This window comes from Ursus maritimus, unplaced genomic scaffold (genome assembly GCF_017311325.1).
Source record: "Ursus maritimus isolate PB19 unplaced genomic scaffold, ASM1731132v1 scaffold_5, whole genome shotgun sequence".
In the NCBI taxonomy this organism is placed as follows: domain Eukaryota; kingdom Metazoa; phylum Chordata; class Mammalia; order Carnivora; family Ursidae; genus Ursus; species Ursus maritimus.
Genome location: NW_024426663.1, coordinates 31499027 through 31521692, shown reverse-complemented (window position 1 = coordinate 31521692; position 22666 = coordinate 31499027). Strand labels below are relative to the sequence as shown.

At 36.4% G+C, this 22666-nt stretch overlaps 1 protein-coding gene and 1 pseudogene across 1 annotated transcript in view; one reads left to right on the top strand and one right to left on the bottom strand.

The window, feature by feature from the left end:
- Positions 1–19825, bottom strand: part of ANKRD31 (ankyrin repeat domain 31) — a 171513-nt gene extending 151688 nt beyond the window's left edge. The window contains exons 1-3 of the mRNA XM_040622182.1: positions 19506–19825; positions 7466–7539; positions 1958–2064 (exon numbers count right to left, since the gene is read on the bottom strand). Of these exons, the coding sequence (XP_040478116.1) occupies positions 1958–2064; positions 7466–7539; positions 19506–19609 (285 nt within the window). The 5' untranslated portion in view covers positions 19610–19825. The remainder of the gene's footprint in view (positions 1–1957; positions 2065–7465; positions 7540–19505) is intronic.
- On the top strand, positions 8717–8829 carry LOC121100886 (annotated as a pseudogene).
- Positions 19826–22666: the final 2841 nt, after the last annotated feature.

Sequence of the window (22666 nt, the reverse complement as noted above, 5' to 3'; positions counted from 1 at the left end):
TTGGCCACTAGTCTATCTTCTTTGGTGAAATGTCTGTTCATACCCTTTGTCCATTTTTAAATCAGTTTTTTTGGTTTTTTTGCTGCTGAGTTGTAAGAGTCTTTATATATTCTGGGTAGCCATCCCTCATGAGATACATGATATACAAATATTTTCTCCCATTCCTTGTGTTGCCTTTTCATCTGTTGATAGTGTCCTTTAATGCACAAAGGTTTTTAATTCATGATTCTAGCTTTATTTATTTTTTCTTTTGTTGCCTGGCTTTCATGTCCAAGAAATCATTGCCAAATCCAACGTCATGATACTTTTCCCCAATGTTTTCTTCTAAGAGTTTTAACTCTAGTGTTTAGTTTTTTTCTTAATTTCTTTCCATAAAAGAATTTATGGAAATTAAGTAGAGAGAAAGGATGTGACCCTCTTTTTACTCCTAGTTCATTAATCCATAATGGTTCTGATAAGCCATTCTTGTCAGGTTCTCAGAACTGCCATACAATCCAGTAATTCCACCTCTTGGTATTTTTCCGAAGAAAATTAAAACAGGAATTCAAAAAGACACATTCAAAAAGACACAACCCCTATGTTCATTACAGCATTATTTACAATAATTAAGAAGTAACCCAAATACACACACACACACACACACACACACAAACACACACACCCTAGAATATTACTTAGTCATAAAAAATGAAGTCTTGCAATTTATAACAACATGGATACACTTACAGGGCATTATGCTAAGTGAAGTAAGTCAGAGAGACAAAGACAAATACCATATGATGCCACTTATATACAGAATCTAAAAAAAAAACCCAAATGAACAAAAACAAAACAAAACAGAAACAGACTGATAAATCAGAGAACTGATGTCAGAGAGGAGGGGGATGGGGAAATGGACAAAATAGGTAAAGGGGAGTAATAGGTAAAATCTTCCAGTTATAAAATAAATGAGATATGGGGATATAATGTACAGCATAGGGAATATAATCAATAATATTGTCACAACTTTGTATGGTGACTGCTGGTAACTAAACTTACTATGCTGACCATCTGATAATATGTAAACATCAAATCATTATGTTATACACCTGAAGCTAATACAATACGGTATGCCAATTATTCTTCAATTAAAAAAAACCAAATTTGAGATTCAAGATATAGTATCTCTCTGATGAGAATGTTTCAAGTATAATAAAAAGAGAGCTGAGTTGTCTTATTCTAAAAAGGAAACTATGCAATTTTTCCCTGAAGTCTTGAATCTGTGTAAAATTAACCATCTTCTTTCATAAAAACATATGTGTGTGAATAAACATTTTATTTCAAAACAATCAATAAAAATGTTACTTTTTATCCTCAGAGGAAAAAATGTATCTATCTTCCCTTACTTCCTTAAGACTCTGTAAGTATCTCTGGTTAGCTGACTTATTTATACCATGGTGCTAACTAAATCACTCCTAATCTTTCCCCAGGGCAACTGCATTAAAAAGAAACAAAAATTTGAGTATGTAAGTGTGTACACATACACATGCACTCACACACATGTAAGATAATAGAAGGGACTTTCAGGAGCCCATATCTCAAATTATACCACGCAGACTAACATTTTCTTCACAAATTTAAAGTGATCTCTAACAGACAATGGAGATGAAAATCATAACAATTATATTCTGTTTTAACCTTCTGTTTTTCTCACTTCCACCTCTCTACCTAAAAGAGAAAAAAGGAAAGGAAAAAGGAAGAAATGAAATATTTTAAACACCCCCGTTTAAAACAACTGCCTTTCACCAAAGCTGCAACCAAGAAACAGAACTGACTAGCTAAGAAAGGGTAAAAACAGAGTAAGAGAAGAAAGAAAGAAAATAACAGACAAAAAGAATTAATCATTAGTAATTTGCCACTCTTTGAAATAGCATTTCCGATTTTTAATAAGTATGTATTTAATCAATATGCTACATACCTGTAAGACTACATTCTCATTAAGAGGCATTATCTTATTTTTACTCTTTTGCTCTTGTGGATCCTCTCTGAATTTGGACGCAAGTTTAATCTCTGGAGAAGGTGTGCCTAGAATGAAATATAATCATAAATTACTTCCAACATTTTTATCACTCTGCATTGACAATAACTCCATCATTTTACAGAAACTACAAAATGTCATTTAGAATTATTTTGTAAACTATAATTTCCTAATTGCCACTTCTATATATCAAAGTTTTTAAGTTATTAATTTCAAAGAGACACATATACTACACTGGAATAAAACAATACTTGATATCTGTTTCAGGTTGAATGAACGCAAAGGATACACAGAGACAATATAGAGACTTAAACCCCCCTAGAGGGAATTCTTTCTTCTTTTTTAATTCTATGTGAGGATATTTTTAAAAACTCATAATGCTAGTATATAATCCAAAAACAAAGTCTGTGGTTTTTTGGGTTTTTTTTAAAGATTTTATTTATTTATTTGACAGAGAGACAGCTAGCGAGAGGGAACACAAGCAGGGGGAGTGGGAGAGGAAGAAGCAGGCTCCCAGTGGAGCAGGGAGCCGGATGCAGGGCTCAATCCCAGGACCCTGGCATCACGCGCTGGGCCAAAGGCAGATGCTTAACGACTGAGCTACCCAGGTGCCCCCAGAGTCTGTTTTTTAGATGGGAAAGCAAGCTCATATTTTAACTTTTCTTCCCTTCCCAATTCCTAAAAAGAATCCAAAGAAATTAGTTGTTGTTGTTTTTTAATTTTTTTAAAAGAAAATCTGAAGCAACAATGAGAAAAAAGGAAATACACCCACTACAGATCAGAAGATGAGAACGGATTAAAGGGAAACCAAACACTGGTAAACAGCATGTCACTCTACATGGGGAAAGGGGCAGCTCCTTCAGAAATAACTATATGGATTTCTTCTGTGAGAATCTCAGAAAACCACCCAACTCAGAGCAAATCCCACCAACCAAAGACAGAAAAGGGTATGATCACAATGGGTAGTCTCATACTTCACTGAGATTTGTACCAAAGAATCTCAAAATGAATGCTATAGCCAGTTACTCTGTGTAGGAGGATTATCTTCCCTACCAGATAAAGAAATGTACTAAAAGCTAAGGTTGATAAAATACAGTAGTGATGGCACATTACTAAATATAGTCAAGTAGAACAATGAAACAAGAAGTGGACAATAGACTTACACGTATCTGAGAATTTAATATAAAATAATAATGGTATTTTAAACAGTGACAACAAGATGAATAAATATAATAAATATAAATAAAGATAAAAGAAAAACTTTAATGGTCTTGTGGTAGGTAAAATATTTCCAAGTTTGAAAAAATCAAGAAACCCCAGAAGAAAAGACTGACAGAGGTTTTACTTATAAAAACTTAAGGGCACCTGGGTAGCTCAGTTGGTTAAGCGTCTGCCTTTGGCTCAGGTCACAATCTCAGGGTCCTGGGATCGATCCCTACCTATATGGGGCTCCCTGCCCAGCAGGGAGTCTGCTTCTCCCACTCCCTCTGCCCCTTCTCCCGCACCCCCACCCCCTGCGCTCTTGCTCTCTCTCTCAAATAAATAAAATCTTTGAAATAAATAAACCTTACAATTTTTGCATACAAAAAGTATCATGAATAACATTAGAAGTTAACTAGGAAGCTGAGTGAAACTATTCGCAACGTATACATGACAAAGTTTCACCATCTTTAATATATAAATGGTTTTATAAATCAATAATAAAATGAGAATAATTTAGGAGACATATAAGGCAATTCACATACACAAAAACTATGAATAGTTAATATTAAAATATGCCTAACCTTAGTATTCTTAAAAAATGCAAATTAAAATAATTAGATATTTTTTATTTGGCAGTTTGGCAAAGCCTGAATATATCCTTTGTTGGATCTAAAGGAAAAAGCCATCTTTTTTAGGGGTAGTATGTGTCAAGATCTGACATCTGTCTATCCTTTAAAAACAAATCTAATTTTAGCTAGTTATACTAAGGAAATAATCAGAAAAGGAGGCAAAGGTGTAAATATTAGAATATTCACATTTATTACAGTATTGAGAAATACCAAAAATATTATCAATTCATTAAATAAGGGTACATTCATACAGAATAACATGTAGCAATTTAAAAGGTTGAGGAAGATCAATATAACAAGGAGAGAAATATATTTAACACAATACCAATTATGAAAAAAGATATTCATATTGGCATACAGAAGTCTAGAAAAATACATAAATACTAAACACTGGCAATTGTTGGGAGTGCAATTGCAGGGAAGAGTAGGGGGTGGGACCTTACCCTTCCTACATTATATAATTTTGCATTTAGAAAATTTTTATTTTTTTAATAATTAGCAAAAATAATAAAAGTCCATCAATTTGGAAAAGGAAAGAAAAAGAAGGAAAGCAAAGAAAAAACTTGGTTGGAATATTAAAACATACCTCTAACTTCTTCCTCGTGGTACTTTATATAACATAAGAGCAAGTTCTGGAGACTACTATTGCACATTGCCTCTTCCAACTACACGTAGGAAAAATCCCTCCCAGATGAAACTGCAACTTGCCATTGGAGTACCAAGTGAGATTATGTACAGTGAAAAGATTCTGTGAACTATATATAAAAGATCTTTGTGGTGCTTAAGAAGTGTTTCTTTTTTTCCATACCTATTTTCAGACATCCTTGAAAATAAAAAATGGCTCATAAGAAGAAAGCATAAAAGAAATAATGTACCCCTTAAACAGCTATGTAAAATTGATCTTTTTGAACTGTGATGATCAGTGATACATTTTTCTAGAAGCATTTAAAATGACCTAGAAGTGGACCCACGATGTATAGAAAATTGGTAAGTAAAAGGTACTTTAAAAAAATGTATGTACCACATATCAGCAAAATCATTTCAGTCTGACTTCTTTCATTTAGCATAATACCCTCTAGGTCCATACATGCTGTTGTAAATGACATGATCTCATCTTTTTTCATGGCTGTGTACTATTCCACTACACACACACACACACACACACACACACACACACACATCACATCACATCTTTTTTTATCCATTTATCTATCAATGAACACTTAGGTTACTTCCATATCCTGACTATTGTAAATAATGTTGCAATAACCTAAGAGTGCATATATTTTTTTGAATTAGTGTTTTCATTTTCTTTGGGTAAATACCAAGCAGTGGAATTATTGGATCATATGGTATTACTATTTTTAATTTTCTGAGGAACCTCCACACTGTTTTCTATTTCAGTTGTACCAATTTACATTACCACCATCAGGGCACAAAGGTTCCTTTTTCTTCATATCCTCACCAACACTTCTTATTTCTTGTCTTTTTGATTTTAGCCATTCTGACAGATCTAAGGTGGTAACTCTTTGCGGTTCTGATTTGCATTTCCCTGACACTTAGTGATATTGAGCATCTTTTCATACATCTGTTGGCCATCTGCATGTCTTTAAAAAAAAAAATGTCATTTGGGTCCTCTGCCCATTTTTTACTTGGATTGTTTGTTTTTTAGGTATTGAGTTGTTTTAGGTATTAAGTTCTTTATACATTTTTAAATTAACCCCTTATCAGATCTATCATTTGCAAATATCTTCTCCCATTCAGTAGGCTGCCTTTCATTATGTTGATGATTTCCTTTACTGTATAAAAGTTTATTTTGATGTAGTTCCAATAGCTTATTTTTGCTTTTGTTTCCCTTGCCTTTGGAGACATATCTAGCTAGAAAAATGTTACTAGGGCTGATATCAGAAAAATTACTGCCTGTGTTCTCTTCTAGGGTTTTTATGGTTTCAGGTCTTACAGTTAAGTCTTTAATCCATTTGAGTTTATTTTCATGTATGGTATAAGAAATTGCATTCTTTTGCTTGTAGCTGCCCAGTTCTCCCAGCACCATTTTTGAAAAGACTGTATTTTTCCCATTGTATATTCTTGGCCTAATTTATCATAGATCAACTGATCCTATAAGTGTGGGTTTATTTCTGGGTTCTCTATTCTGTTCCATCAATCTTTTGTGCCAGTACCATACTGTTTTGATTACTACAGCTTTGTAGTATATCTTGAAATCTGGGATTGTGACACTTCCAGCTTTGTTCTTTCTCAAGACTGCTTTGGCTATTCAGGGCTCTTTTGTGGTTCTATATGTATTTTAGTATTTCTTCTAGTTCTGTAAAAAATGTTGGTATTTTGATAAGCATTCACTGAATCTGTAAATTGTTTTGCGTGATACCGGCATTTTATTTATTTTTAAAGATTTTATTTATTTATTGGACAGAGAGACACAGAGAAAGAGGGAACACCAGCAGGGGGAGTGGAAGAGGGAGAAGCAGGCTTCCCGCTGAGCAGGGAGCCCGACGCGGGGCTCGATCCCAGGACCCTGGGATCATGACCTAAGCCGAAGGCAAACACTTAATGACTGAGCCACCCAGGCACCCCTGATATGGGCATTTTAACAATATTAATTCTTCCTACCCCTGATCATGGAATTTCTTTCTATTTGTGTCATCTCCAATTTCTTTCATCAGTATTTCATAATTTCCAGAATACAAGTCTTTCACCTCCTTGGTTAAGTTTACTCCTAGGTGTTTTATTCTTTTTGCTACAATTATAAATGGGATCATTTTCTCAATTTCTCTTTCTGCTACTTTGTTATTAGTGTATAATAAGCCACAATAAGAAAGACAAATACCATATGGTTTCACTCATACAGGGAATCTAAAAAACAAAACAAACGAATTCACAAACAAACAAAAAAAGCTGAACTAGACCTATAAATACAGAGAACAAACTGAGGGCACCAGTTGCCAGAGGGTACAGGGATTGGGAGAATGGACAAAATGGGTAAAAGGTAGTGGAAGATACAGGTTTCCAGTTATGGAATAAGTAAGTTACAGTAACAAAAAGCATAGCATAGGGAATATAGTCAATAATACTATAATAACAATGTATGTGACAGATGGTAGCTAAAACTGTGGTGAGCCTAGCATAACCCATAAAGTTAAATCACTATGATATACACCTGAAGCTAATGTAACATCATGTGTCAACTATACTCAAATTTAAAAAATTAAATATATATGAATATACCAAGGATATTTGGTATTTCAGACTGAAATAATCAGACTGGTTATTAAAAAGTACTATTCACTTATGCAAATAAACAAGTTCTAGGGTTAAGCTGGAAATTTTTGCAAGGAGAAGAGCTATCTGGGTGTCACTTGCATATCTCTGAAGCCCTCTCTAGGAGTCATAAACATCTTCCAGAAGTTATAATTCCCCTTACCATCCTTATAGTCATAGACCTTAATATTAATAGACCTGAGGGTCTCTTACAGATAAGTATAAGAAACTAATCCTGTGTAAAGTTAAAAACAAAACTAACTATAAAAGGAGAAGTTGAAAGAATAATAACACTTAGCAAATTAAAGGGACTACTTAGTGAAAAAAAATTATTTCTCACCTTTGTACATTCCACTTATACCAGGATGGAGACTGAACTCAGATCTAAGAGATGTGTCTTCATCAAAGAGCAACCTTTCAAATACCAAAAGAGATTAGATTATGTTTCCTAAACACAGACTAACAATTTAACCACAATTTTTTATTATACCTAAACTTGCTAAAAATTCTTAGTTGCACCACACTATTAATATCTACACCAAAATATTTTTTCAGATGTGTACCCTTTAATTAAAGACTTATATAAAATGAAAAATACAGACTTATTCATATGGCCAAGTTCATTTTTATAATACCCTGTTATTTCTGAATAGTTGGGAGTAAGGAACGAATATCAATATAGTTTCTGAACAGAGACGAAATGAGATGATTTGAGGGAACAGTGCTGGTAGGTTTTCTCCTTCACATTTCTCTATACCACAGAGAATTTGAGATTAAAATCCCAGGACTGAATCTGAGTGTGTATTTTCAGAATAAAAATGATAGAGTTCTTTCAGTTTTTGGATTCACTTCTTACTATCTTCTAAGCAATACTAAGGTAACAGAGAGAAGACATACAGTCCATCCCCTCAAGAAGCTTCAAATTCAGTGACAAATACAAAACTAAAAAATAGTAATGATATGCCACTATGCTTGTAGGCAGATTTAAGTGTTTTATCTTTTCTCTTTAAAAAAAAAAAAAAAACCCTACAGATTTCAAAAACAGGCAAAGGACTTGAAAAGAAATTTATCCAAAGACGACGTACAAATGACTACCAAGAACACAAAAAGATGCTCAACACGACTAAATATTAGGAAAATGCACATCAAAACCACAGTGAGATATCACATCACATCCATTAGGTTATGATTAAAAAAACAAAACAGAAAATAACAAGTAGTGGCAAGGATATGGAGAAATTGGAACTCCTGTGCATTGCTGGTGGGAATTTAAAATAGTATAACCACTGTGGAAAACAGTATGGTCGTTCATCAAAAAAGAGATCTTTAACCACCATTTGATCTAGTAATTCCATTTCTGGGTATGTACACAAAGTAACTGAAAGCAGGGATTTGAAAAGATATTTGTACACTCCTGTTCAGAGAAGCATTATTCACAGGAGCCAAGAGGCGGAAGCAACCCAAGTGTTCATCAACAGATAAGTGAATAAACAAAACGCAGTATATACCTGAAATGGAGTATTATCCAGCCTTAAAAAGGAAGGTAATACTGATACATGCTCTAACATAGACAGACCTTAAAAACGCACCAGTGCTTGCTTCGGCAGCACATATACTAAAATACGAATTGGAATGATACAGAGAAGATTAGCATGGCCCCAGTGCAAGGATGACACACACATTCATGAAGCATTCCATATTTAAAAAAAGAATTATGCTAAGTGAATGAACCAGACACAAATGGATAAATATTATATGATTCCACTTATATGACATAGCTAAAGTAGTCAGAGCCATAGTGATCAAAAGTAGAATGGTGTTGCCAGGGACTGGGAGCAGGGAGGAATGAGGAGTCAGTGTTTAATGCGTGCAAAGTGTTTGGGAAAATGAAAAAGTTCTAAAGTCAGATAGTGCTGATGGGTGCACAACAATGTGAATGTACTTAATACCACTGGGCTGTATACTTAAAAATGGTTACAATGGTAAATTTTATAATATATATTTTTTACGATGATAAAAAATGAAATTAAAAAAAACTTTTCAGAATAAAACTATGTACTAAGGCATGAATATATGATTTGGTACTAACTGGGTTCTTTTGTTTCCCTACTTGTTCATTCTGCTTTTCACTTTTTTAAGGAAAATTACAAACAACAACAACAAAAGAGACGATAGTATACTTATCGGCTAGGCTCATCAATTACCAGTACACAGACAGTCTTATTTCTTCTATAATCCTTCTGCCATCCTCTCTGCTCCTGCCAGTCCCTCACTAGATTATTCTGAAATATGTCCTGGACATCTTATGCCAATATGCAACTCTAAAAGATAAGGATACTTTTCAAAACAATACTATAATAACTACACCTTTAAAAACCATAATTATCACACTTCTAAAAAGCCAGTAATTCTTTAATATTACTGAATTTACAGTCTTTAGTAAACAGCCTCTGAAATGGCTCCTGGTATTTATGCCCTTATGTGAACCCCTCTCTTGAGTAAAGTCTGGATCCTCTAATGAAAAGAATATGGCAAACATGTTAGGATGTTACTTCTGAGAAACACACTGGCTTTCATGTTGCTTTCCCTCTCTTATTCTCTTCCCTCTCATGGAAGTTAGCTTGCCATGCTGTGAAACTCTCTGTGGAGAATCCCATGTGCCAAGAAACCAAGGGAACCCTCCAGTCAACCATCAGAGAGAATTGAATCTTAACAAGCACTATGCAGGAAGTGAATCCTTCTCAAGACCAGAGGGCCGCTGGGGTGGGTCAGTAGGTTAAGCGTCTGCCTTCTGCTCAGGTCATGATCCTGGAGTCCTGAGCTCCATACTGGGCTCCCTGCTCAGCGGGGAGTTTGCTTCTCCCTCTGCGTCTCACCCCACTCATGCTCTGTCTCTCAAATAAATAAATAAAATCTGGAGGAGGAGGAAGAGGAAGAAGAAGCAGGAGGAGGAGGAGGAGGAGGAGAAGGACCATGATGACAAAGACTAGATGAGGGGCGCCTGGGTGGCACAGCGATTAAGCGTCTGCCTTTGGCTCAGGGCGTTATCCTGGCGTTATGGGTTCGAACCCCACATCAGGCTCCTCCGCTATGAGTCTGCTTCTTCCTCTCCCACTCCCCCTCCTTGTGTCCCTCTTTCACTGGCTGTCTCTGTCAAATAAATAAATAAAATATTAAAAAAAAAAAGAACTAGAGATGAATGCAGCCTTGTACATCTGTGAGCCTGACGACACAGATAAGCCACTCCTGAATTCCTGACCCACAGAAACTACAAGATAATAAATGTTTACTGTTAGAAGTTGCTAAGTTTTGGACTAAGCTTTTCTACAGCAAAGGAAAACTAAACAGATTGTAGTCACAATTCCCCAACTATTTCTTTTTAGTTGTTTTGTTCAAATCAAGAGCCAAACAAGGTGCCCACATTGCATTTGGTTGCTATATCTAAGTATCTTTTTAAATATATAAATTACCCCCCCTGCAATTTAATAGTTGAAGTAATTAGACTGGTTTTTCTCCTTCTGTCTCCCACATTTTGAATTTTCTAACTGCATGTCATTAAACATGTTCCTCTATCTCAAATATTTCCTATAAACTGGTTATTAGAGCTAGAAGTTTGATCTGATTCAAGTTAACTGGGGCTGGAATGCATGTGTGTATTTCCTACAGGAGATAATAAAGTATGTGTTGAGAAAGGTAGTCTTGTGCATAGTCTTTCAGCCCCCCTTCAGCCTTGGGCCCAGAACACTTTCTTATCAAGATTTAGAGTCCTCCCAGCCTGTGCTGGACTTATTACCTTGTATGGGAATACCTTTCCCAGTTTCAGACCTGGGTGTACTCCTTTGTTGTGAAAGCATATGTGTCATATGTTATCTGGAAAACCCCACTACTATGTATGTCCTCTGTGGGGACAAGATGAAGTCATTCTGTGGCACAAGAGAAGTGTGTGCAGACCAATGGCCCTGCATCAACTGCAGAGAGTGACTGCTAGCCGTGGGGGCCAATACCTACTACTGAAGCTGATCTTGTTTTGTCTCTTCTCTATGTGAGTAAAGTATTGTTCTAGCCTGCCACCACTTTGATCTTGGACTTCCAGCCTCCAGAACCATAAGAAAATGTACTTGTTGGTTAAGCCATCCAGTGTGTGGTATTTTTATGGCAGCCTGAGCAAACTAATACACTACTAGTCTTCCCTAGCTTCCCAGAATAAGATATCGTATCATATTTAGAATCCACAATATTAATATTATCACTAACAGTATGATTACTGAAGTTACTTTGCAGTTCTTTATGTCCTTGGAGTATATCTTATCTGGCATGCATAGATTAATTCTATGTTTAAAAGACACTTAGTTTCTTTTGGTGTAATTATGCTAGCAAGTCAATAAATAATTAGGTTCACCTGTTTAATCTTGCTTTTTAGAAAGTTTTTTCATGTTGGTTTAATTTTGTTTTATAATTATGTAAACCATAAATGTATAAAACAAGATCTATTTAGAGAAGTCTAGCCTTGCCTCATCTTGTCTCTTCACCCATCTGTTCTCTCACTTCCCATTTTTAAAAATTGTCTGGTTTATTCTTCCAATGTGTTTTTGAAAATATAAGCAATAGGAGTATACATGCCCTTGCCCAGTCTTACATAAGCAGTAGCATTCTATATATACCTCTTTACTTACTTTGTTTTTCCTTAACAATAAATCCAGTAGGTTGATCAGTCTAGGGGAAAGAGACTTTATTCATTCCTCTTTATTAATTCATAGTATACCACTGTGTGGATTCTCACCCAGTTTTTTAAAAATATTTATTGATCTAAGTAATCTCTACACCCAACACGGGGCTTGAACTCATAACCCTGAAATTAAGAGTCACATGCTCTTCCAACTGAGCCAGCCAGGCACTCCTATTCTCAGTTTTAAAAGCTTAGCAAAAGATGACTATGAAATTTGAAAAAAAGGGAGGGAAGAATAAGAAAACTTACAGAACTATCTCATTTTCCATTCCCAAACACAAATATACATCACATACATAATCTCACATACATTACGAAGAAAGAACAGGTTACTAAGAAAAATAAGTCACCATTAACAACAACAACAACAAGAACAACACCACCCATACCTCCTTATAGTTCTAAGCACCAGCAAAACTAATAATGAAAAGGACTCCAGTCCGTAATCTAACACACGGTCTGTGAGAGTGAATGCTGGCTCCTTCTATAAGGAGAAAAAGCATCTTTTTTGGCTCAATTACTATTGGCCATTACCAAGGAATGAAAATTTTATTATTCAAATATTGGTAATACCATTACTACAGCACATTTTTCTAAGTAAGAAAATCTAGGGATGCCTGGGTGGCTCAGTCAGTTGAGTGTCTGCCTTTGGCTCAGGTCATGATCCCAGGGTCCTGGGATCGAGCCCCACATCAGGCTCCTTGCCCCACAGGGAGCCTGCTTCTCCTTCTGCCTGCCACTCCCCTTGCTTGTGCTCATGCTCGTTCTCCCCACGACCCCCTCCCCCGGCCGCCCCCCAGCCAAAAGATAGATAAATAAAATCTTAAAAAAAAGAAGTAAAAAAGTCTATTCATCTTAATGTCCCTAAAAGACAGAATTATTTTACTTTTTAAATTTTTTTAAGTTTTTTTTTTAATCTAAAAATAACACAAAAAAGGCATGAAGGAATTGTGGAAGCTAATGGGACTGTTCTATATCTTCATAGTGGTAATGGTTATTACACAACTGCAGGTGTTTATCGAAACACACAGAATTGTACATTAAAAAGAATGAATTTCACTGTATGTAGATTGCACCTTAATAAAGAGTGAAAAAAGTAACATAACGATGTTAATTTTCCATAAGTAAATGTATAAATTTAACTTTATACCAATAAAAGTACCAACAAGACTTTTCACTGAACTAGACAACTGATTCTAAAGTTCATGTGGTAAAATAAATAAGAACAGCCAGGAAAATGTTTTAAAATAACAGTAAGGAGATAATAACCTACAGGAAATTAAAATATTTTTGGATATAAAATGTTTTTAAAATGTGAAACTAGCACATAAAATGATAAACCAATGAACAGAATAAAATCTCCTAAATAAACTCACATACATATAAGAATTTAGTACATTAAAAAGGTGGCATCTCAAATCAGAGAAAAATATAGGATTTTTCAAAAAAATACTGGAACAATGAAGGAGACATTGGGAAAATAATTTCGTTGGATCCACACTTCACACTGTACTCTGAAAAAATCCTACATGAATCAAAATGTAAATGTTTAAAATGAAAGAAAAAGTATAAAAGAAACCAAGGAGGGATTTTTTTATCATTATGAAGGAAAAAAAGTTTTTCTAATTATGAGATAAACCCAAATAATTCAGTTATTAAGATTACAAATACACAAACCCTTTCACAGAGTGCTTCTATTTTTAGAAAACAATTTTATATATGTTTGAGAACATATATACATATCTTAGAAAATATCTCTGGGAGGACAAAAAAATCAAATATATTGGTTGCCTGTGGCAAAGAAGACTGAGTGGCTGAGGAGATAGGGATGAAAAGATTTTTACTACACACCCTTTCATACTTAAAAAAACTTCCCTGAACCATGTAAATATATTACCTATTCAAAAAAACTATAGAAAATGTGGGCAATAAAGATAAGTATAAATAAGAAGATAGAAATTTCCTATAAGTCTACTTGTATTAAGACTTTGGTGGATTTCCTTTCAGCTTTCTATGGAGGCTTACATACGACAGAACCATAAATTCTTTCACAAAGTTTGGATCAATCTGTATTAAGTTTTAGAAACTACATTTCGCACTTAACATTGTATTTAAACATTTGCAATGTCACTACAATTCTTCCTAAAATCATTAAATATTGATAATACTCCCTCAAAAGGATATATGATTTATTTATTTAAGCATAAGGATATAATTTATTTAAGCATTATATAATTCTAAAACATTTGTTTTTAATTTTTCATTATTGCAAATGCCTCTGAGATAATTCCCTTATACATAAATCTTTCGGTTTTTTTTTTTCCTTAAGAGAGGAGTCAGGACTATTTTTGATACTAAAAGGAAAATGAGAAGAATGGGGCCCAGGAAAATTAACTTATCCATGTTCAGTCAATAAATTAACTGAAAAGAGACATTAACTTCTTAGTGAATCCTAGTCAAACTACCAGACTACATTAATAACTAATACTCTAAAAGTCACTGACCACTTCATTACAGATGCAGTATTTTAATAATAAAATTTACCTATAAATATTGGAAAAATGAGACAGTACCAAGCAGTAACAATAGAAGAGGGAAGTAGAAATTAGATGGCTGGGTTAAAAGGAAAACTTTCAGGGAAAACCTAATTGAAATTTTCAGATAATGTTCACCGTTTTGTTAAAAGTACAATAAAATTTGGGGGGACAATTAGGTTTTCAATTTTATGTTATCAAAGTTTTGATAGCACAGTCCTCATGTCGTGCTAAGGCTCTGATTCATAAAAAATCTAATTAAATATCCTTTCAGTGTAACAATTCTAAAAATAGTACTTGCTACCACTGTGTTATCACCGGAGTTGCCACTACTTTGATACACACCCTGACCAAAATGTTGCTTTCTTTTTTTTTTAAAGATTTATTTATTTTTATTTTATTTATTTATTTTGCATCCACTATTTTTTTATTTAAATTCAATTAATTAACATATAATATTATTGGTTTCAGAGGTAGAAGTCAGTGATTCATCAGTCTTATATACTGCCCAGTGCTAATTACATCACACGCCGCCTTCCTAAGATTTGAGAGAGAGAAAGAGAGAGAGAATGTGCACACATGGGCACGATTAGGGGGAAGAGCAGAGGGAGGGAGGAAGTCTCAAGCAGACTCCCTGTTGAGTGTGCAGCCCAAGGTGGGGCTCAATCTCACAACCTATGAGGTTATGACCCGAACCAAAATTATGAGTTGGACACTTAACCGACTGAGCCCCCAGGTGCCTCCCAAATATTGCTTTCTTTAGCCAATTTAATGTGGATTATTAAATCCTTGTCTCCTTGTACTTTGCTTTCTTTTCCTCCTTCCCCAGGTATACCCTTTGTAACAAAGCATTTTTCTATCTAGACAATTCACATGAAGACAGTGTTGGTCTGACTTGGACAGAATTAACACTCCTCTTGCAGGGTAATGGTGTTGAATTAGCTTTTTACTAAATGCAATTGTAATGCTCAGAAGAAACATGACCTGAACACACACACAAATCCACGTAACAATGAACTAAGGCGCGGTTCTGTTTAAATCTACTGCATAGGATTAATTTGAGATATATCCCTTCATGTTATAGAGCAGTCAACCTTACCAGAGGCTGAAATAGAATACAAGGGTTGGTAAAAAGCTCCCAGGGCACATATACAAAAAATGGATCATGCCTCTTAGAAAACAAATTATAAGCTAACAAAATCTTATTAGTCGGAAACTTGAATTTTTACAAAAGATGAACAGCAACACCTACCAAGCCACAAAAAAGACTGGATGCAGGGCGCCTGGGTGGCTCAGTCACTTAAGCGTCTGCCTTCGGCCCAGGTCATGATCTCGGGGTCCTGGGATTGAGCCCCATGGTGGGTTCCCTGCTCAGCGGGGAGGTCTGCTTCTCCCTCTGCCCCTCCCCCTGCCTGTGCTCTCTCTCGCACTCTCTCTCTCTACTAAACAAATAAAATATTAAAAAAAAAAAAAAAAAAAAGACCGGATGCATTTTCAAACATGGTTTCCAGAGAGAAGGAAACCTAGGACTAAATCCAAACTCCCAAAGAGTGTTTTTTCAAATATTAACACACCTGGCAACCTGGTTCTTTATAAACCTTGCCTACCTAATCCCAAAGGTGATCAAACCTTTTCTCCTATCTTAGCAAAAAGACCTTAAGAGCTGCAACACTTAAGGATTACTTAGCTACATGAAACTGTGTTTTGCCTCTTAGGGATCTTTACTAGAACCTGTGTCCCTCATTCTAGTTAAAGTTGCGACCTAGAGCATAAAAAAACAGCCAAAATGAACTGCACACAAGCAAAAAAGATGAAAACAAAAAACAAAACACAATGGTCCCAACAATTCAGTTCCAGCAATGCTTAGACTTTGACCATATTGCCATGCCAATAAGACCACTAGTTTTTAACCTTGAGCTTATGAGGTCTGAAAAAATTATGTCTGTATGGCATTGCAGAGAAGCATTTTAAATTAATCACAGGGGAAGAAAAAGATTGGCCAGCTAAGATAGAATGAGCCACCTAAAGCCTATTTCTCCTCTCATTACATAAAAACTCAGAGTATTTTTTAAAAGCTCCCTGAGTCATCTGAAAAGTAAACAATAGCAGGTAGATTGAGGACTGAAGTCAAAATCTAAACACCATATAATAGGTGAATTTTCAGAGTTTCTTTTTGTTGTTTTGTTGGTCCTTAATTTGTCTCCAGCTTTGATCCAAGGCTACCAATCCTACCATACAGTGGGCTCAGACAGCAGAAACTCCAGAAGAAACCCCCTATCTCTATCCTGAAGACTAGGGAAAGGGATCCCTGAATGCCAGAAGCGTGGGGGGAAATCTCTGGGTTTTATTTATTTTCCCTCTTTAGTCTCAGAAATATACTGCTACCAACCATGGCAATTTGGGCACTTAAAACCCAAGACAAAACCTGTCTCTCTCGGAGAGTATCTCTTTTATTTTCTTCTCTCTCTTAACACTTTTCCCTGGAGGTGGCCTTAGTTGGAAGGGACTGCTCTGAAGTAAGAAAGCTAAGAGAAATCTGTCTTTCTGGTCATATGAACCAGCATGTGGGTATGGGGAAGGAAGGGTACATGAGACTCCTGCAGGGGAGAAAAAAAGAGAGAGAGAGAGCAGAAAAGGGGAATCACCTAATTCTGTATACAATTCAATGTAAGTCTCAGGCTCAACCCTGAGCTGTCCACTATGCAAAGCAAATTCAAAGAAACACAACAAAGGCTTACAGAACTGAACTACGATATTAACTACTGCCCAAGTCCCAGATTAACCCTTGAGTGGTACATGAGTCAGACTCAAAAAGCATAGTAAAGGCTCTGAAAATTGGACTGATGTAACCACACTCACAGGACGCAAAACAGAATGTGCAGTCAGAACCTAATAAGGCTGATTGCCTGTCAAAACAAAAATCAACCCTGTAGAGGATTTTAACAGGACCAAGAATCCAGAACCTAAGATTCAAAATACATAGGTATAATCCCCAATTACTCAACATGCAAGGAACAGGAAAATCTAATTCTTGAGAGAAAAGATAATTAACAGATGCCAACCACACCCCATGACCAAGATGCTGGAATGACAAGACAAAGACTTTAAAGCAGTTATTATAATCATTATCTATGAGTTAAAGGTAAACAGTCATCAAATAGATGAAAACATTGACGTTCAGCAGAGATATAAAAACTATAAAAAAGAATCACTGGAAATATTTAGAAGAGAAAATTATAGTATCTGAAATTAAAAATTCACTGGATGGGCTCAACAACAGAATGGAGATGATAAAGGAGAGTAAGTAACTTCAGAGATAGAGCAATAGAAATTATACAGTCTGAAGAACTGAGAGAAGAAAATTAATATAGCTTCAGGGAGGGATTTGGGAACAGTATCAAAAGGTCTAACATTCATGTCATCTGAAGTCCCAGAAGAAGAGAAAGAGATTGGTATAGAAAAAAATATACAAAGAAATCATGACAGAACACTTCCCAAGTTTGCTAAAAGACATAAATTTATATATTCAGTAAGCTCAGTGAACCCCAAACAGAAAAAACACACAAAAAAATCATGCCCAGACACACTGTTATCAAACTGCTGAGAACCAAAGACAGGGGAAAACTGAAATCAAATAAAAAAAAAACGTGATACATTATACATACAAGAATAGCGATTTAAATGGGTGAGAGGACTTAACTACAAAGGGGCAGCACAAGGGAGTTTCTTTTGGAGTGATGGGACTATTGTGGATCTTGACTATGATGGTTGTTATAAGACTCAATGTATTAGTCGAAATGCTCCCTATACACCAAGAGCAAATATTACTATGTGTATATATAAATGACCCAAACACCTGGGTGTCATCATCTCTGCTCTAAATAATTCCAATTTAAACCTGGAAGCTTGCTAGAAATGCAGAATTTCAGATCCCACCCTAGAACTCCTGAATTGGACTCTGCATTCTAACGGGATTCTGGAGTGATTTTATAAGGATATTAAAATTTGAAAAGTCCTGCTCTAGAGCATGCTTGAGTGAACGAAAATCTGATTATGCTTCTCCTCCACTTAACATTTTACAAAGACACACGCAAGATACATGAGGCCTTATATTCTCTCACCCTACCTTCCTCTCCAGGGTCATCTTTCACCACACCCCACCTCACCATCTAACACTTCACTTCAGTAAGAATTAACTACTTGTATATTCCAGCACACAATTCAATTCTATGTCATCCCCCCTCAACACCTTTACCCATGCACTTCCCTCAGCCTAGAACACCTCTTCATCTGCCTAATTCCTAACCCACCTTCAAGTCTGTATTCAGAAGTCAAGCCCAGCAATCTCTAAGGACTACCTGGGCTCTTAAACCAGCCAAAGCATACTTCATCCCTGGACTTTCACATTTTAGTGAAATTATCTGCTTATAAAAAAAAAAAAAAGAAAGAAAGAAAGAAAAGGAAAGAAAAGAAAAGAAAGGAAAGGAAAGGAAAAGAAAAAAGAAAAAAAGAAAAGAAAATTATCTGCTTATGTGTCCTCCCTGGCCTTTAGGTTTCTCAAAGGTAGTGGCCTCATCTCTTCTATAGTTCCCCTGGATCTAGCACAGAGAACTAGGTATGTTCAAGGTTTTGATGAACTGAACTACCATCTTCTTTTGATTCTTATAAAACCATTCGTTTCCAATTTAGTTGCAAACGGTTCCCCCACCACACATTCTTTTCCTGAAATTATGTTAACCATCTCCTAGATCAGAGCTTCCAGTTGCTTAAAGCAAAATGCATTTCAGAAATCTAGACCCAACACTTTTTTGCCTGTACAAAAGGACTTAGCCTCTGGCTAAGAGGAAAGGTTTTTGTTTCTGTTTTCTCTTTTTTTAGATGCCATAAAGCCATCTACCGTAAAACTCATTTTGTCCTAAACTAAAGGGTGGGGGGACTGTGTTCCCTTTATTTACAAGTTCTTAGCTCAGGCCTGGCTGCCTCACAAGACTCAAATTCCGCCTGCCATTACACACTCATCTGGTAATAATTTCTACTCAAATCTCCGAGGGCCACTCCACAGCAAGTACGCAGCACAATGGCGGGTGCCTTGTCCAAGGCCTGGCGCTAACGGTGGTCACCTTCTCCAGGGCAGCTCCTCTTCTTCCAGGTCGCTCTCAGTCACCGACCCGTCTATCACCGTTTCATCACTGTCCCAGTCTGGGGCCTGGGCGGCTTCCTCCATCTTCACTTCGCACTCGGAACCTTTTTTATCCTCCTTCTCTAACGCCCCGCTTCCTGCGAAAAGAAAGGGCACTCTGAGGCACTCTGACGGTCGGGGGAAACTGTGAGTGAAAAATGAAATTCGAGAGGGTAGGCGGGAGGCAGGCCTGGTGCAGAGGGCTGAGGGCACAGCGAAGGAACGACGGTCGTCGTCGGGACGCGGTCCCGCTCGGCCCCCCTCGCCGCACGCCGCCGGCAGGGGGAGCCGCGCGCCGCACGTCGCAGCCGCGTGCGGCCCCGCCCCCCGACACCGTGGCCGGAAGTGGCTGGCGGAGCGCCCGCCCGCTCTGGGTTTCCCGGCCGCCTGAGGCGTGCCCCCCCCCCCCCAACCGCATCCGCTTTCTGTGCTTTCTAACCGACTTTTTTCGCTGGGCGGAGTGACTGGCGTCGGGGTCGTGGGGATCAGAAACGGAGCGGTGCCACAGACAAGACCGCAGTCCGAGCCTTCCTAACGCCATTGTTAGAAGGGAGACTTAGGTCACCTTACCTGCAGTGCGCCTCGTGCTCGTGAGACCCAGACCTGGAAAGAATTGTCCGCTCCTGCCGGATTCAGTAGCCCCCAGTGTCAGTCCGACATTCTGAATCCAGAATGTTACCTTACACGAGAACAGTGTTTGTTGCAGTCCACCAAGTGCTGCCTTTCTCCTTAATTCCTTTGACACCTCCTCCTCGAGTGTCCTTTGAGGTAGGCCAGACAAATATGTTTATCATAATTTTATAGATCATCAGCCCATCTAACTGATGTATTTTGTATTTGTATTTTTCCCTCACTAACTCTTTAAATGCCTTGAAATACAGGTTGTGTAGAAAAAAGGAGAATAAATGCTTTTTTTCCCCTATATAAACCTTTAGAACGATAGTGTCTGGCAATTTCCAAAAACAGCCAGTTACAACTTTTGAATGAAGTATTAGATTTTTATATATTTGGTGTGTTTCAGTGTATTTGAAAGTTTTTAATTCAAACAAAACAAAACCAAGTGAACTCCCATTTGCCAAGAGAGGTAGATTGAGGATGAGAACCCCTTCCCCCTATCAAGTGTTTAGTGTTCACTTTGAAAACTCCAGCGTCTTGCCAATATTGGGTCTTTAAAAGGTTTGTTGCATAAATGAATGGAACTAGAGTTTTCTGACTCCCCAATTCACTTCTCTTTTCTTTACATGCAATGACTTTTCCATTCTTATTATCTTACGATTTAGATCATATTTAAACCACTGCTGTTTAAAAACACTTGGTTGGTGATTTTCTTTTAAATTTGTTTGATTATTCCTCATTTCCACTCCTGTAAATGAGGTGGAACAGTAATAAATATGCACAGAACTAGATCTCTCCAAGTTTTTCTCACCTCTCCACGTACATCATCATGTTTAAATCAGTCCTAAATTCCCATCCACTGTCCAGCTCACCTACTCCTTCGATCATCTAACTCTGTTTCCACTTGTTAAAAAGTGGTAAGTATTGCCAGCAATGGAAGTGCATATCCATTAAAAGGCTGGTGGGTGGCTCTAAATGCCCAACCAGAAGGCGACTTTGCACTAATAAAAGACTTGCTCCAGGCGTCTGGTAACTCTAGCTAAGTATAGAAAACTCCTAAGTCTGAAATTCAGATTCCTTTTAAAAATACTTTCTCCTTCGGTGGATAAGAGTCAGTTATTTTTGCATCTTCAGTTCTTTTATATTATTCAAGAGAGTTGCTAGGAGTGATCCGCATAAATGCCAGCATGACTTTAAAGGAAACGTTTTTTGTTTTTATAAAATCCAAAGCTTCACTGCAGGACAGAGATAGAAGAATGACTGATCTGTGTTAGAAATCCAGGTTGCAAATGACGAGAACAAATACAATTCAAACTGACTTAAGGGGATAAAAAGGGTGAGTTGGGTCATGTAACTGAACCATCCATAAGTACGCAGGCCTTTCAGGTGTGATGCGATCCAAATAGACAACGTTGAGAGGAAATTTAGCTCAGCTTTCTTTTGAATTCGTTAGTTTGAGTTAAATACTCAAATAAACTGAAACACATCAAATGTGTAAAAATCCAGAACTTCATTTTAAAATAATAATTGGTAATTTAGAAGGTTGATAGGTACCATTTTATTATTTTAAAAATTAATAAAGGTGGGGGAAATAAACCATTGATCCTGATGTTTCTATACAATCAGTATTTCAAGGTGACCAAAGAGTTGATTAGGGAAAATTTTCTTTATAGAGAAATCACAGCTAACAAATACAAGAGATACAACAAAATTAGAATATCATCATTTTGCAACCCACAAAACAATGGATCTAAGCAATGGTTAGCAACAGCTGCAATAGTTAGGCAAAACAGTAAAAAAAAAAAAAAAAAGTAAAGAACTAGACCTCTGTTTTTTCACACCTGCCCACCTACATCTCCCATGTTTAAATCATTCCTAAATTTCTAGGTAAAAAGCTGATGGAGAATTTTATAATGGACAAATTGGGATGACAACACTTAAGTCCAAATGATATTATCACTGGAAGTGCAACAACCAGATATGTACCTCCTGGCACAATACTGTAGGACTAAATGGCACTTACCTATGAAGTAGTCTAAGCAGAAAAAAAAAAAAAAGATAAAAACCTGAATCTAATCAAGCCTCTAGATTGAACTATCAGTTATTTATATGCAGGGAGAGGGGACAGAGGAATATACTAACACCTGAAGATGAAATTTACCAAACCTAAGATGTGGGAAATTCTATAGGACAAATGACCTGATTTCTTTCAACAATTAAATATCATGGGATTTTAAAAAAGGGAATGAGGACTCTTTTACATTTAAAGAGACCCTAAGAAAAGGAGAAAAAATCAAGTAGTTAAAAAGGAAAACTGATTGCTAATGTAAATACTAATAGAGTGAATTAACAAAAAAACCTTGAGAGGAGCATTATATCCTTTTTGAACCAACAAATATTTGCAAAAAAATTAAACAACACAAGGTAGAATAAAACTGAATTTGATTATAGCAAAATTTAGATCTTTGAGGATTCATGAAACCAATT